Genomic DNA, 16,148 nt, shown 5'->3' with positions numbered 1-16,148 from the left:
AAAAAAATTGAAATTAAACACCGAATCCACAAAGCGTTTGTACACAGCCATTTACCAAAATAATACCATGTGCCAAGCCCAAAATTCACCATGGGTCACTTTCATCCAAGTGGATGAATGTTGGGAAAAAAACCTTGTCTGAAATAGAGGCTTGGGTACAGCTTCTCTTCACTTGCGTGGCATGGCAAACTGGCCGTTGGCACTGAAATAAGGGATATATAGTCCAGAAATGACAAACACGGAGTCATGCATACGGCTATAGGGTGGCTTCCCATGTCAAAAGGGACTCCGCTTTATTCAATGTTTCAATATATATATAGGGGTAACATATGTACATTGATTTGATTCCTTGTAGTCTTGGTGTCTTGCACATGTAAATAAGGTAAGCACGTAAAACAAGTGAGGAGCTTCACAATGGTGGACTTAAACAACAACAACAACAACAACAACAACAACAACAACAACAACAACAACAACAACCAGTCGCCAGCAGTATTGATCAATCCGTCGGACGCGTCTTAGCACCGAGTGCTCTTGAAAGCTCTCTAACAAGGACAGACTTCTCCCCTGACTCTCTGTCGGCTTCGTAATGCCATTTTCGGGACGTGTCTTCAGCCTGCAATTTCAGTACGTGGAAATGGCATATCAATTGTGTTACTGTACAATAAACAGAAGAAACCAGAGCAAGACCAACTCTGAAGTACAATCTGACTCAAAGACAAGAGGATCAATACAACAGCCAGAAACAAAGGATGGGTTCCCAAGTTTTGTTACCCATTTCCTTAGTGGAGCTATTTGTTCTTTGATCATATCGGCATGTGGTTGCACTGCGTCTTTTCCTTTAGCTTTGACGTCGTCTACCTGAAAGAGGATATCAGTGCTGTTTCAGAGAGGATATTTGCCAGTTAGATGTCTTGACTTTCACATCTTTTCTTGCTCACTGTTATTATCAAGGATGCTCATAGCAAATACTCAGAGTTTAGTATGTTGACGTCGGCTTATCCAAAAATATTCAAAGTTGGTTTTATCTACACTGACATATGAATAGGCACAAGTTGGTACTTTACCATTTTAAGTATGCCAATGACTACATGATTCACAAAAAGATGCTGAAGGAGCATAACAATTTTGAAAACCACATATTTTGGAAATTAATCAATGAAAAACTGAAGACAGGAAAACTTCTTCCCTACATGGACTCCTAACTTCCTTGGTATCCAGCATGAGATCAGTTATTTGAAAGATCTCCTTGCTGTACCTTTCCACATGGAAATTATTGTTTTGGCAGCTTGGGCGATCTGGATCACTAGAAATGGTTTCATCTTCAGAAGAATACCCCCTAGCCTCTATGCTTGCAGGAAAGTCTTTAAAGAAGAGCTCCATTGGCTAACCTACAGAGCAACCAGGAAAAACTATGCAGGTTTTGAAGCCTGAGTTGATGCCATCCGATAATTTCTCTGTTTGTATATAACCGCTGTATATTTCATTCTAGGCTCTGGTTTGTATAGTTTCTTTTGTTTTTCTTTTCCATTTCCTTTGTACAAACCTTTGTACCCATTATTTGAAAATCAATAAAAATACACAGCAGAGTCCTGCTGTTTCCCTCAAAAAAAAGACAGGAAAACAATGAAAGTACAAAACTCGAATACAAATCATAAACCTCAAACAAGACAGGTGAAGATCATGCAGTAGCCACAGAACCTAGAATTTGTAGTGCAATCTGATATGGCATTTCTTTTCTTCTTCTTGAAGGTGGGAAGTATATTTACTCTTGTATAGTTCAGTCTAGAGCAAGTTCCGTGACTTACTGAATGCAACTGTAGCTTATTTGCCGTGTACAACAGCACAGCTGTTGCTCCTCCAAACACCAAAACAGTCCCAGCAAGAAATGCCTTTCCAACTGCATCAATGAAAAGGTGAGAACAACAGATCTTGAACAACACTACAACACAAAAATTTCTAGCAAAATTACATACCCTGTGAGTATCCATCAATTACAGCCTTCAACTTCTCAGGGTCCATGGGAGGAGGATGCATATCACGTCGCCGCTCATTGGCGGTTGCCGCCGAGTAGTAAGGCTGCTCAGTTGGAAGTTCCCATCTGTAAATTCATGACATAGACAGAAAAATATGAAAATGAATCATCAAGTTAAGTTTTACAGCATTAACTTAGTTATCTCATAGAATGGCCAGGCAGAACAGCTCTCAGTATGTAGGACTACTATATGGTATGCTGAGAAGAGATAGTTTTTCTTTAAAATTTAGGAAGCAGTACTCCTGCTAAAAATCTCATGGTACCATTTGCAGCTCTCAGTACGTAGAACTAATTGTTGATCAAACGTTGCAAAGTTTTAATCTTAAACAGTGTGTTCATCTTATAAAAATAAATAAATGAAGGAGGTAGCACATAACCTCTTGCTCTAGTATCAAGTTGAGTTCTCTAACCAACTAGTACAAAGGTTGAGCCATTAGATATTTACGGTTCTGTTTCTGGTATGTGCAAATACGAAATTGCATTCCTGGAGGACTCATAATGATTAATGAGTGCTTATGCACATGCTAAAAAAATTAATGACCACTTTAAACGACCCCTCGTTACGACATTATAGAAAGCAGGCTGCAAATAAAAGAACATTGTCTCAAATTCATGATTTATAAAATGGATCTAGTAGTGTAGGTTTGTGACTGGCTTCTTGCTTGACTGCAACTATCTAGTGAAAGATAATTACAAATGAAATTTATAATTGATTTTTCAGTATTATTGACTTACTCCAGTTACATCTCTATATCACTCTAGCTCAGCTCAACATGCTTTAAGTCGCTAGAGATTTAGCAAGTATAGATACAAATTCAGTTAGAAACTTAGAATCAACACCCTTTTGGTTGGGTTGTGGCTTCACTCGAAGCAACTTTGGGTTGGCTGTGCCAGCAAAACTGCTCTATGAAGCATCGGAGGGTGTGGTGGTATTTTGTTTCCATAACGGGGCTCCGTGGAAGGCAGTTTTCTTGCTAGAAGCATCTCTTGGCTGCTTCGCGCCCCATGTGCAACTGAAATAAGTGCCTTGGTCAAAGCTAGGAAACTGAAGGCAGGAAGAGGCTGTTTGGTTGGGATTCAGCTTTTTCAGTGGAAATCCACTCTAGAAGCCAAACCAGACAGGATTTGGTCAAAATATTGCAAACCTGTTTGGAGTATAGCCTGTAAATTCTGAAGTGATCCTGTAAAATCACATATACTAGCTCAGTGCATTGAGTGAATAGAATCAATTTTTTGAACAGTTTCCATATGAAAGCACACCCTGCACCTCACATAAGCTCATATATGCCCGTTTTCCTTCCAATGTGTGTATCAGTGATACATATGATTTTCCAGGTATATGTCCAAACCAGCCAACAATTGCTCTCAGAGATCAAAAGATGCATCACCCATAGACACCAATGCGTAATCCCTTGCTGATCATCCAAGCATGAATGATCGGGTGTACTTTTCCCCAATTCAGAACGTACACATATACGAACAAGCACCCGATTTCAAAGCTACTGTGAGCGAAAAAAATTGGAGCAGAACTGAAGGCAGCAGAGCCAAACCTTTTGGGGCCGAAGGTGGCCTGCGGCAGCGCGACGTACGAGCGGAGCGGGTTCATCACGTCGGGGGACACGCCGGCAGCCTCGGCGCCGCCCTGTGGGAGGGCCCAGCGGGTGGAGCCGTAGAGAGTGGGGTCGGCCGGAGGCGGCGTCGGCCTGATGGGCACGGAGTGGCGGAGGATCTCCGGGAGCACGTCGGGCGAAGGAGGCGGGGACGCCGGCCTGGGCCCGCGAGCGGACGCGGGGAGCTTCGCCGCGAGGCTGCCGGCAGCGAGCTTGGACTCCTGGAGGAAGTAGGCGCCTTCCTGGGCGGCGAGGCGCCCGGCGAGGAAGCTCATCGGCAGGGGCGGAGGCGGCCGCAGGCTAGCGGCGTTGTTCGAGCGCTGGGTAATTTGATCGAGCAGGTGGTGTGCGGTGCAGTGGTTTGCAGAAAGGTCGGAGGCGGCGAGTTCTTATGTAGACGGCCGTTCATAAGCAGTGACGTGGATGGCCGCGTAGCTACTTGAGCTATATGTGATTTTACAATGTAGTGAACGTTCATAAACAGAGATTATGAAACCCTCGACTGTTGCATCATCTCTGTTTTATCATGTTTGGTTAGAAGGAAATACTCCATCCATTTGATAAGAGCATCTCCAGCGGTTGGCCCCCAGACGGCTCGAAAAATCGCCGTCTGGGGGCGATCCGGCGGTAAAATCGGCCTGGGGGTGATGGGGTTCCTAGCCGACGCCCCAGGTTCGTCTCCAGGCGCCTGTTTTAAAAAAATTTAAACATTTATTTGACTAAAATTCGGCGAACGGGACAAATATTCGGCGAAATGGTGCATTTACTTCGGCGAACTGAAATAGTTTCTTACATAGATAAAATACTTAAAAAAACGCGACTACAGGCCGAATAAGGCGCTGAGAGAGGCGAAGTCGCTGCCGTCGCCGCCACCGCCGCCGTTGTCCTCGTCGTCCTTCTCCTCCTTCACGCGGCCACCCCTGCTGGACCCCTCCCCGGCGTCGCCCTGGCGGACCGGTGGTGGCGACGCGTCATCGTCGCTGTCGTCGAGGACGACGACGCCTCCCTCGTCCCGGCCACGGCGCCAAGCGGCGAACTGCTCGTAGGCGAGGCGCTGGCGCTCCAACTCCGTCTGTACCCAGTCGTTACGCGCCCACTTTAAGACCGCCGCGTCGTCAAGCTCCTCCTTGACGCCACCGGCGAGCCCTGGCCCCGTCTTCACGGCGGTGAGCCATGGCTCCGTCTTCGGTTTGACGTAGCGCGGAGGAGCCGAGGAGGAGGCGCGCCCGCCGCCCTCGTGATGACGATGCCGGCGATGTGAGTGCGCCGGCCGAGCGACATCTTCGATGCGGGCTCGGCTTTGACGCCGAACACCGCCGGCGAGCCGGAGGAGTGGGAAGAGGAGCGGGAGGAAGAGTGAGAGGAGTAAGACGAGGAGGAGCCGAACCTCCTGGCCATCCATTGATTCTCCACGGAAAACCGAGGCGTTGTGAGGACAACGAGGCGAGTGTCGCTGACTCGGCGGGCCCGCGGCTCTTTCGCGCCAAAACCGCTCGCCCCGGCGCCCCCGGGCGCCCCCAGCGCGCCGGGTTTGGCCAGGGTCCGCCGGCGCCAGTTTCGGCAAACCGGCGAAGAACGGGCTCCTGGGATGTGACAGGGCCAATTTTTGGGCGCCGGCGCAGAAAAGTCGCCTGAAAGGGGCTGTTGGGGGCGCGGCTGGAGATGCTCTAATGTAGTGAATGTAGATTTTTTTTAAGTCAAACCTCACAAATTTAATTAAGTGTGTGGAGAAAAATATTAACATCTAGAATGCCAAATATATATCATTAGATTTATCATAAGATGTAGTTTCATATTTTAAATATTTAGCATTATAGATATAAATAGTTTCCTTTATAAATTTGATCAAAGTTTGTAAAGTTTGATTTTTTTAAAAATCTATACGCATTGGAACGGAGGGAGTATGAAGTAATTCAGGGTATAGTAGTTTGGACTTTCAACGACTGGAAAACATTTTATTTACATATTGTGAACTAAAATTTCAATATTGAAGTTTGAGATACAATTTTTCGTATTTATATTTATTATTTTTTCTAAATCTCATCAAAAAAGCTGTGAGTATTTTTTTTGTCTGAATGTGAAATTTTGAAACACAAAAGATCAAGAATTGAAAATTTTAAGAAAGATCTAAGTATTGGAAATATGATATATTGAACCCGCAAAAATAGATAGTAAAAGAAATTATGCATCTTCAAATATAACACTAGAGATATAATTTCAATTGCTAAAATATAGACCAAGTAAAAAGACACAATAACAAATATTCATTTGATGCAGTCATTTAAGGGGGAATTTGATGACTTGCCACTCCTTTCTTTGCAAAACAACATAATCGCCTAAAATTGGATCCTTCTTGGTTTAAACAAACGCCCAAAATGGAACTTCCGAAATAGTAAGTGATTGTCACAAATAGATCATTTCATTGGTAAAAATAATTGAAACAATACTAGAAGAATATAATGGCATAGCTCTATGAAACCAAAGAAAATTCATAGGATATGAGCAAACATTGCATCCTATTTGTAGCAATCAAACCAGCTCAAATTCATGTTCTCTCGCTCAATATCTCTATTTTGCATATGTGATTATAGGAGATGTCCATTATATTTAGAGAAATAAATAAAGATTTTACTATACAGTACAAACCACATGCCTCCCTTGAAGTGGTTATAATTAGGGGTGCAGGCGGATGCGTCCGGGACCATCCATCATCATGCCGACAGATGTAGATGTGTCCGCCTGCATTCTTACATATGACCCATGTTCAAGAATTTGTCCAATTAACTAGTTAATTTGCCGACTAATCCCTCCTTGTAGGGTAATCGGCTGATTAATTGATTAAATGACCAATTAACTTGTTGATTAGCTTATTAATTCCCTACTCGTCAGTCAACCGAACAGCTACCAGTTAACGATTTCCTCAACAATGCATATGATGGTTTATAAAGACAAAAAAAATTACAATAAAGTTCAACTATGGACATGAGTCATGATATAAAATGAAATATATATTGGCGTAATCTCTACCAATTCATGTATGTGCTCCCAAAATTATAGTGGATTTAAGTTAAACTAGAACAATATTGGAGATATATCATTTTTCTTGCTAACAAAAGACAATTTTTATTTTCCATTTCTCTTCTAACTCATTCGTGATCCTATTTGGCATTCCTAAAATAACACCATGTCTTTTAGGCTCTACTTAAAACAATAAAAAAAGTTAAAATGAAACACCTTTCATTGAGGCGTTGTGCAGCCACCACCAACACACACCGTTTGTTGACTTAGACCGTGTACAATGCAAGATATTTAGAAAGGTGTTTGTAATAAATCAGAATTTTTGCTTCAGCATCGGTGCTTGTTTCTATAGCTTAGGGGTCTAAGTACATGTTGTACAAATAAGCAGCGGTGTTTTAAGAAAAAATGGTTCACTTTTACAATCTCCTATTTAAAACAGTCTGCATCGTACATGCCATTAGGACCCATAATCGGTTATTTTATTGACTAGTACGCATGTAAATGAATCGCTAGTGAAACATTTTTTTAGGATCCGGTTTCCATTCGTCTATGTTCTTTAAACAGCCTGCATCGTACATGCCCTTAGGACCATGATCAGTTATTTTATTTATTATTAGTATGCAGCTAAATGAATCGGTAATGAAACAATTTCTTAGGATCCAGACTTCGTTCGTCTATGTTCGTATGTCTATAGGTTGATTTTTTTTTTTTTTTGAAATGGTCACCGGAGGAAAGACTCCTCACCTGAATATATTCCAAAAGAAGAGAGTTTACAGGGATCATAAGATACGTGAGGAGAGGAAATCACGCCACAGGCCGGCGTGTTCCTTTAGGGCTGCCGTCTTTAGACGGTGAGTCCACAGAATCAGGTCCTCAAGAATAGCTTTTACAGTGGTTTTGACATCAATTTCTAAGTTTTGAAACACCTTTTTGTTTCTGGCATCCCAGATTTTCCAAAGAAAGAGAAGGAGCATGAAGGAGCGAACTGAAGAGGGCAGCACCGCCGGAATAGCCGTGACGAAAAGGTCGGCCGTGGGGTTGAAGCGTGGCTTGAGGCCCAAGGCACGCCAAATCCGTCGAGCCGCCGGGCAGGTGAAGAAGAGATGATCCCGGTCTTCCACGTGGTTATTGCAACGCGGGCACACAGCAGTCTGTAAAATGTGCTTCTTGAGCAGGTTCGCCCTAGTATTCAATCTGTCCAGGTAGAAGAGCCAGCCAAAAATCATAACTTTTTTGGGCACCTTGGAGTCCCAGATCTGTGAGAGAGAGGGATCAGTGAGCTGCGAGGCAAGCGCCGCGTAAGCCCCGCGCGTGGTCAAGCAGCTTCCATTAAGCAAGCGTCTTGTGTCCGGTTCCGTCGAGGTGGTAACGTCCTGCAACAAAGAGTTGAGAGAGACAAGTTATGCGGCAGCAGTAGGGGTTAGCCGATTACGAAGAGCAAGTTCGATCTCATCCTGTAATATGGTGGCTACTAAGGCATTTTGATTAGTGTGGTGAGAAAAGAGGGCCGGGAAAGCCACAGCCAATGGCTCCGGCTGCAGCCAGCGATCTAACCAGAAAAAGGTGGAGTGCCCATTACCAATGGAGCACGGGGAGATCTCCCTCAGACACTGTAGTTTCTTGAAAATGGTTTTTGCTAGGAAGGAGCTTTTTGCACCATGCCCAATATGGAGGGGAGAGTGATGCAGTATCCAATCCTTCCAGGGAAGGTTGGACGAGTGTAAAATTTATAAGCAAATTTCAGCAGTAGACAAAAGTTTTGTGCACGCAAGTTTTTGACACCCAAACCACCTGCCTCCCGAGGAGTACAGACCTTGTCCCAAGCCACCAGACACTTTGCCCCCGAGCAGGTGTCATCTTGGGACCAGAAGAAAGCACGTCTACGTTTGTCGATGGCCTCAAGTACTTTGATAGGTAGAGCGAAGCAGAGCATAAAATACGTAGGAAGGCTGTCCAAGACAGCGGAGAGTAGAACTAGTTTGTCGCCTCGCGAGAGAAGGAGCGCACACCAACCAGATAAATACATGTCACATCTATCAATGACTGGTTGGAAAGCAGACGGGGGGAGTTTGTAAGGTGAGAGAGGGAGACCTAGGTAAGTTTGGGGGAAGGAGGAGAGATTTGTGGCAAGGTCAGAGGCCATTTGATTGGCTTGATCAGGATCCACATTTAAGGGAATGAAGGTAGTCTTGACGAAGTTGATTTGGAGACCAGTGGCATTGGCGAAGCTATCGAGGATTGACTTGAGATGCTTAGCCGCATCTGTAGTAGCCTTAACCATGATAAGAGTATCATCCGCGTATTGGAGTACAGGATAGGGAAGGGTGGGGCTCAGAGGGTGGAGGAGCGTACCCTCAAGGCAAGCTTGGCTAATCATTTGTTGTAAGATGTCTGTGATGATGATGAAGAGATAAGGCGAGAGGGGGTCACCTTGACGGAGGCCATTTTTGCACTTTATCCACCGGCCGGGGATGCCGTTCAGCATGACAGCTGTGGAGCCAGTCACAAGGAGTGTTTCAATCTAATCACACCATCGTTGAGGGAAACCTCAGATTTGAAGAGTGTGCAGGAGCGAAGACCGGCAGACTGAGTCGAAAGCTTTTCGGAAGTCTAATTTGACCACCAAGGTGGGGGCTTTCCGTTTAGCACAACAGTGAAGAATGTCTGCAACATAGAGAAAGTTCTCCGAAATGTTACGTCCGGAGAGGAAACCCGTCTGATCCGCGTGAACTAGGAGAGGGATGAGAGGTTTAAGTCTATTGGTTAGCAACTTGGCGACGCCTTTTATAGGACAGTTTTGGAGGGAGATAGGTCAGAAATCCGAGGGGGAGCGGGCTTCATTGGTTTTAGGGAGAAGGATAAAGAGTGCACGATTAAGACGGGAGATGTCGCTGCGGAGAGCATGGAACTCCAAGAAAAAAAATTAATTTTGCTCTTGATGATGGGCCAGAATTTACGATAGAAGCCTGGCCCAAAACCATCCGGCCCAGGGCTAGCGTTTTGCTTCATGTGGAGAAAGGCGTTGGTAATTTTGTCATCAGTAAAGGGGTCGTCAAGCCATCTTAGCTGAGGGAGGGGCGCGGGGTACAGGTCCGTGAGATTGAAGGCCCACGACGGTTGGAAAGGAGAGCCAAGAAGGGTTGTGTAGTAGTCAGAGAGAATTTCTGATTTGTCAGCGTGGGAAAAGAATTCCGTCCCATTCGAGATGAGCATGCTAATCTTGTTCCTACGGAGACGAGCCGAGGCTGAGGCGTGAAAGAAACGCGAATTTTCATCACCTTCAATCGTAGTGCGAATCTTCCCGAGCTGGATCCAGAAAAGGGCTTTTTCACGGAGGGTGCGCTGAAGGACTTTGATGACGACGCGGCAGAGAGCGAGCTCAGGGAAGGAAAGGAATCTTGATTCTTCGATAATATCCAGGATGGTGATGATAGATCGACAGTTGTTCTCCCTGGTATTAATAGGCATCGAGAGACGGGTCCAGGTTTTTAAATCTGACCGCAAACGTTTAAACGCAGCCACCAGGGAGAGAGCGTGAGTTGATCGCAATTGGGCCGAGTCCCACGCAGATTGGATGACATGCCGGCAGGCTGGCCTTAGGGCCCATCTGTTTTCAGACCTGAAAAGCGCGGACCTGGGGATAGCGGAGTCGACCGAAATGATAATGGGGACATGATCAGAGACGAAGCGAGTAAGGGACGCCAAGGTGGTGTTAGGGAAGAGAAGGTCCCAATCAGTGTTGATAAAAACCCTGTCAGCCTTCTCAAGGGTCGGCTTGTCTCGCTTACTAGACCAGGTGAAGCTACGATCCAGGAGGGGAAGCTCAATGAGAGCGCACGAGTGGAAAAAGTCATTGAACAGGTCAGCCTCACACTGGCGAAACCCTGGTGTGTTCTTTTCAGAGGGATGGCGAAGAAGGTTAAAATCACCTAGGATTAGCCACGGAGAGCCGGGGGGCGGGGAGCAATTAGCGAGCTCCTGAAGAAAGGAGTGCTTTAGGCCGTGATCTGTCGGGGCGTATACGTTTGTGACAGTCAAATTTTGGGGAGAGGCAAGACAAGATACTGTAGAGGTTTGGGTGTATAGACCGGAGTTGGAAGTGAGAGATGTGAAGTGGGCAGAGGAGAAGGCAGAGAGCATTCCTCCTGCTGAGCCAGTTGAGGGTAGAAAGCAGGAAGTATCTAGGTGCCGGGGGAGAAAGCTATTACATTTAAGGCAGGCGATGTCATTGAGCTTGGTTTCCCGAAGAAAGCAGGTGTGAGGATTAATGGTGAGAAGCTCCGAGAGAACATCGGAGCATTTCTGCGATTGGCCGAGACCCCGGACATTCCAGGAACAGAAGCAAAATTTAACGTTACGCATGTGCACTAGGAACCACCAAGGACAGGGACCCTAGACACAAGATAGAGGCAACGACGACCAAAATAGAGACGACCTTAAAGAGTTTAAGGTTACAGAAAGGGCAGTGAAGCCAGCAACCGGACAGACCCGGGGCATTAACAGCGAAACTTCTAAGGGAAATAAAGCAACCATTGCCAAAAGGGCAGATATAGCCGGAGCAGGATGAGACGAGGCAGCCGTGGCGAGGGGCTGTCGTCCAGGGGCAGCAAGCTACGATCACTACGCAAGGAAGGACACCTCAGCAGCTTCCTCCGTCTCGGCACCGCAGGCGGAGGCAATGGCGGCAAGCACAGCAGTGTCGAGAACAGGCTCCTCCGGTGTGTTGGTGAGACCAGACTCCTCAAGAGCAGCGACAAGGTCAGCAGAGGCGAGCTGCAGGTCAAACTTGCGGGCTTTGGCGCGCATGGCTTTGGTGGTCATGTCCATAAAGGCCTCACCCTCCTTTTCTGCAAGGTGGCGGCTTCTACGGACCTTGGCAGCGTCAGTGGCCCTCTTCTCAGCACCACGCGCACGCTGGAGAGTGGCTTCGTGGCCCAGGCAGGTGAGGGAGGTTGCGACAACCAGGGGCGACGCGAGGAGAGGGTTAGAGACCAAAGCATGAGCGGCAGAGGAAATGGAGGGGACAGGGGATTGGGCCTTACCGGGGGAGGAGTAGGAGTTGAGGTTATCATCGAGCAACACGAGGGAGGAGAAGGAGTTGGTCACCCCCACCGACGGAGAGGCCGCCGAGATCTCCTCCGAAACGACAGGCAAGTCGGAGTCGGGGTGATCAAGAGGCTGGTCCTCCGAGGCAGAGTTGTCGACGGTCCGAGCCGCAGGAAACAGCGGTCCACCGACGAGAGGGTGCAGGAAATCAGCTCCACGGTTCGAAGGAGACGTGGCGGGCGGAGCAGCAGTGGGGGGAGGTGGCATGACGTCCACGGAGTGCGACCTGGGGCAGGGAGCGATGCGACCACAGGTCCACCTCCACGCTCCATGGACATGAGGGCCACCTTGGTTGCCATCCCTAGGCCATCATCTAGAGGGACGGAGATGTCCTCAAAGATGGCCCAGGTCTTGATACGGCGCAGCTTGACATCGACGATCTGGCCAGGGGGGAGGTGGAGGCTGCATCCATCAGGAGTGTCATTGTCGCTCTCGACACGAATGAACGCACGCACCGCCGTGAAGTCACCGGCACTGAGAGAGTTTTGGTCGACGCAACAGAGCACGCCAAAGTGGCCGAAGAGAAAGTTCGCCCCTGAGGGTGCAGTTCAAGAGGGAAGTTCTTGTCCTCGATCTCGACCAGCCGGTCATATCGAGTGGTGGCGCAGTTGTCAGTTTCTTCGGGGCGGAGGAGAGTGATGGTGACGCCGAGGAACTTGGCGGGGAAGAAGGCCATGGCCGCCTCACGGTCTTCGGTGCAATCGAAGACGATGAGCGCCGCACAGCCCGTCGTGGTAGCAAAGTGGAAGGAGGGATTATCAGCATGGTGTTCGATGGCTTGGTGGATGAAGTCGAAGGGCTCGGCCATGACAGCGTCAAGGTGCACGAAGCAGAAACGGCTGACGTCATGGATGAGCCCAGACGGGACGAAGATGTCTGGGTAAGTGGAGTGGGCACGGCCATGCGAGGACGCCGAGGATGACAAAGGAGAGCGGGGGCGCAGCGGCCCATGGACGACGGAGGCTGCGTCAGAGGCCTCCTCCCGCTGAGACAGGGGCGCCGAGTCGCCGTCCGAGGAGTCAGAGCGGGTCTCGCAGAGAGGGTGGTGGCCGTCGAGGACGGTGAGGCGGATGGAGCCGGTCTGGAGAGTTCTGGCAGGGCCCTCAGGGGCAGGAGCGAGCGAGTGGGGGTGGGGGGCAGCCATTGCGGGTGGGTGGAAAAGGAGGCGGAGGCGCTGGAGGGCGAGGGGGAGGTTGGAGGTACAGGCAAAGCTACGATGGCCGGAGCCGCCGCAGCGAGAGCAGCGGACCGGATCTCTACAGGCTCGGACTAGGTGGTCAGCGGCTAAGCATCGGAAGCAGAGAGGGCGAGAGGTGATGGACTGGCAAGGGGCAAACGGGGTGCGTTGAAGTAGGGCGGGGGAGGGGCATCGAGAGGAGCGCCGGGGCGCGGCACAAGGATCGAGGAGCGGCATCCACGGCGGGGAGAGCAGAACGTCACGATAGGAGGGCACAGGGGCAGGCGCCGCGGCGATGGGACTGAGCTCATAGGCCAAGGACGGCGAGAAAGCGGGGAGCGGCGAACTCTCGAGTGCCTTGGGGGTAGGGGTTTTGTAGGGCGTACTAGTCGGGAAGCAAGGGTTCTGGTGGACCAAGGCCGGGGACGTGGAAACAGGGAGGGCAAGCTCATGCACCGGGTGCATGCAGGCCTGGGAGGGAGTTAGGTTTGCATTAAATGCTGATGGAGAGGTGGTACGGTGGGGGGTGGTGCACGCAAGCATGCGGCGTTGGAGGGAGTGGCGAGCGGCGGTGGAGGGGCTAGGACGTGAGGGTTCGAGCTGGGGAGGGGACATGTCATGGCAGCGGTGCGCGCCATCTCGCGTGTGCCCGGCGTAGCCACTGTCACAGCGACAGCGCTGTCCTGGGCTTGGTTAAACAAACGGAGTAGCTGCAGGGCAAGAGGAGGGGGAGGCAACAGGGGCGCGCAGCCCAGGATCGAACGGGAACGGACGTCACATGTCGCGGGCGTGGCGGGGGCGCCCGTTTCCTTGGCAACCAAGGTTGGTCGAAGGGGTGGGCCCGAAGACGTGGCCAAGGCCGACTGTGCATCGGAAAAGGAGGGGGTGAGAACTAGCGTAATGCCAGGGGGAGAGACAGGCGACCGTTGAGTGATTTCATTCAAAATGTCCACAAAGGAAACAAGCGCGAGGAAGATATTAGCCTGGAAGCGAAGGACGACAAAGCTAGCACTACCCGAGAAGAAGTGATCCAGGGCCGATTTAACAATGCATGCACTTGGTTTTGCTACTGCTGAAAAAAAAAACTTATCCAGAGGATAGCATGAATATTAGGATCTGGAGTGGTGTATGGTGGAGGGACCACAGGTAACTTAAAACTACGCAGGATATGGGAACGAAACTTAAACCCGAATCGTAATTGACGAACCTTAACCGATGGCCGAGACGAGTCAGTCGTCACTCGATGCAGCCGGATCGCCATGCCCGACAGGGACACCGAGGGAGCGCCGCATGCTGGGGCGTAGGGAGCCAAGGGCATCGAGAAGCGAATGTCCATTCCAGGTCTTCGGAAGTCTCCGAACGAGATGAGAAGATCGCCCACCCCCCGGTTGGCAACCGAGAAGGAGAAATCATCGACCGCAATGGGGGCGGAGTGGAACTGCCGAGGATCCCCGCCAAACATGCAGTGGAGGATGCGATTACAAAGAACATGCGAGAGAGGGAGGGGGAATTGGATGAAGCTGATTAGAAGCCGGCAGGCTGGTGCCGCGGGGGCCGAGGGGACGGTAACAAAGGACTTGAGGCGAAGCCAGGCGACATTTTCAAACTTGAGGCCAGCCGCAAAGTTCAGGAGGAGCAGATCAGAGAGGGATCTGCAGGAAGGAGCAGCTGGCAAAGATGTTGAGGGTGACAAAGGCGAGGTGGCTGGAAGGAAACGGAATGAGAAAAGACGGTGGTGGACAGGACGGAAACAAAGGAGATTTGCCGCGAAACCGGCCTGCGGGACTGAGAAGAGGAAGGTCTGGTCGTGGAGGAGGCGAGCGTTGAAGCAGCGCGCAACCCCTCCAATGAAGGCTTGAAGAAGGGCTCCAGCGAGCAGTTCATCGAACCAAAGCTTAGAGGAGGAGACAGCTAGACAGAGAAGGTGGTCTGAAGGTTCGAAGCAGGAGGCAGGTAGACGAGGGAGGTGGGGGAGACAGACCTCCTCCCCCAGGCCAGGAAGAGGCACAGGGACGCATGAGCCAGGTCGACGTACCGCAGCGGGAGGGGAGCGGAGGCCGCGGGCAGGGGGGCGTGCAGCGCCGCGGGCAAGGGAGCGGACGCCGGAAGGGGAGGAGAGGGCGGAGGAGACATCTGGTTGCTCCGCTCGCGCGTTTCACAGGTTGAATTTTTTTCAATATACGCTTTTCTTCATCATCGCCGCTTGTTGTACTAGTGTGTTGGTCCTCTGGGGTCTTAGCACGATAATTTTCTGACTGTTTACAAGAAGGTTTGCCGGCTTCGGTGATGGGTGATAACGGCGGTGTGTCTTCAACTCACTCCTATGCTTATAGTCATCGCTAGGTGTTCTAAGGATCTGAATATGAGTTTTACTTCGAATGTCTTTCTACTACCTTAACAGTAGATGAATGGATCGGAGGTTTTTTCCCGAAAAAAAAAACAACTTCTTGGGAAGCAAGTAAAACAAGTCGTTTGATCTTGACACCCCCTTCCACAAGGCAGCAGTTCCCCGATTTCTCTGCCTTGGTCAACAAGTCCTTTTTGCCACATCAGTCAGCAATAGCTGCACTCCAACATTTCTTATCACAAGGATTAGAGCCGCCAAGTTCTGTTTATAGCGGTTGCTTCTTAAACACTTTTATATGCGAAACAAGCTTCTGAAAAGGGAAAGGCCGTCTCTTTCGATAGTAGACACGAAACATATCAAATGCTGAGCTACTGTCGCTACAGGTCAGCGCAGAGGAACAAGCGGCTTGCACTCCAAGTAGTCGGGATTGAGTAGCTACAAATTTCAGTACTCGCTCCGTTTTTGTATACAAGACCACGTCATATATTTATGCTTAATTTTGATTATTAATTTACCAACAAAATGTGAGCTATGTGCCACAAAAAATATGTCATTGGATGCACATTTCAAAGAACTTTCTGCTGATATATTTTTTGATGACATATAAGTATATAACCCATATTATGAACACCAAAATTACAAGTCAAAGTTTGACAAAAAAAACAAGAAGTGACCTTGTATACAAAAACAGAGGGAGTAGCATTTTTACCAACACTCACTGTCAGGTGGCCGGCTATTATTCATGCAGGCTTAGTCTGACAATTGGATACCAAGTAGCATATCTGTTGTGAATACCAATTTAAATTTCATTGCGATCTGGCATCTGTATAATTTTGCTCCTGTGAATCTATCAGT

The 16,148-nt window shown here is 48.9% G+C and overlaps 2 protein-coding genes across 3 annotated transcripts; both read right to left on the bottom strand.

Moving 5' to 3' along the window:
* Positions 1–251: 251 nt before the first annotated feature.
* LOC123152646 (uncharacterized) lies at positions 252–4,068 on the bottom strand. Its single transcript, XM_044572144.1, has 5 exons — positions 3,586–4,068; positions 1,977–2,101; positions 1,809–1,900; positions 775–861; positions 252–616 (listed from the first exon to the last, which is right to left on the bottom strand). The coding sequence occupies exons 1-5, from the start codon at positions 3,918–3,920 to the stop codon at positions 500–502; spliced, it is 756 nt and encodes a 251-aa protein (XP_044428079.1). The 5' UTR covers positions 3,921–4,068; the 3' UTR covers positions 252–499.
* Positions 4,069–7,387: 3,319 nt separating this feature from the next.
* Positions 7,388–11,976, bottom strand: LOC123151400 (uncharacterized). 2 transcript variants are annotated; one of them, XM_044571122.1, is made up of 2 exons: positions 11,706–11,840; positions 7,388–8,036 (listed from the first exon to the last, which is right to left on the bottom strand). In XM_044571122.1, the coding sequence occupies exons 1-2, from the start codon at positions 11,733–11,735 to the stop codon at positions 7,443–7,445; spliced, it is 624 nt and encodes a 207-aa protein (XP_044427057.1). In that variant the 5' UTR covers positions 11,736–11,840; the 3' UTR covers positions 7,388–7,442. The 2 variants fall into 2 exon arrangements, with proteins under 2 accessions (XP_044427057.1, XP_044427058.1); XM_044571123.1 differs by lacking the exon at positions 7,388–8,036 and adding an exon at positions 11,082–11,588 and having other exon boundaries at positions 11,706–11,976.
* Between the last annotated feature and the right edge of the window lie 4,172 nt (positions 11,977–16,148).

Source organism: Triticum aestivum, chromosome 7A (genome assembly GCF_018294505.1).
Source record: "Triticum aestivum cultivar Chinese Spring chromosome 7A, IWGSC CS RefSeq v2.1, whole genome shotgun sequence".
Lineage (NCBI taxonomy): Eukaryota > Viridiplantae > Streptophyta > Magnoliopsida > Poales > Poaceae > Triticum > Triticum aestivum.
This window is presented reverse-complemented; position numbering and strand designations above follow the sequence as displayed.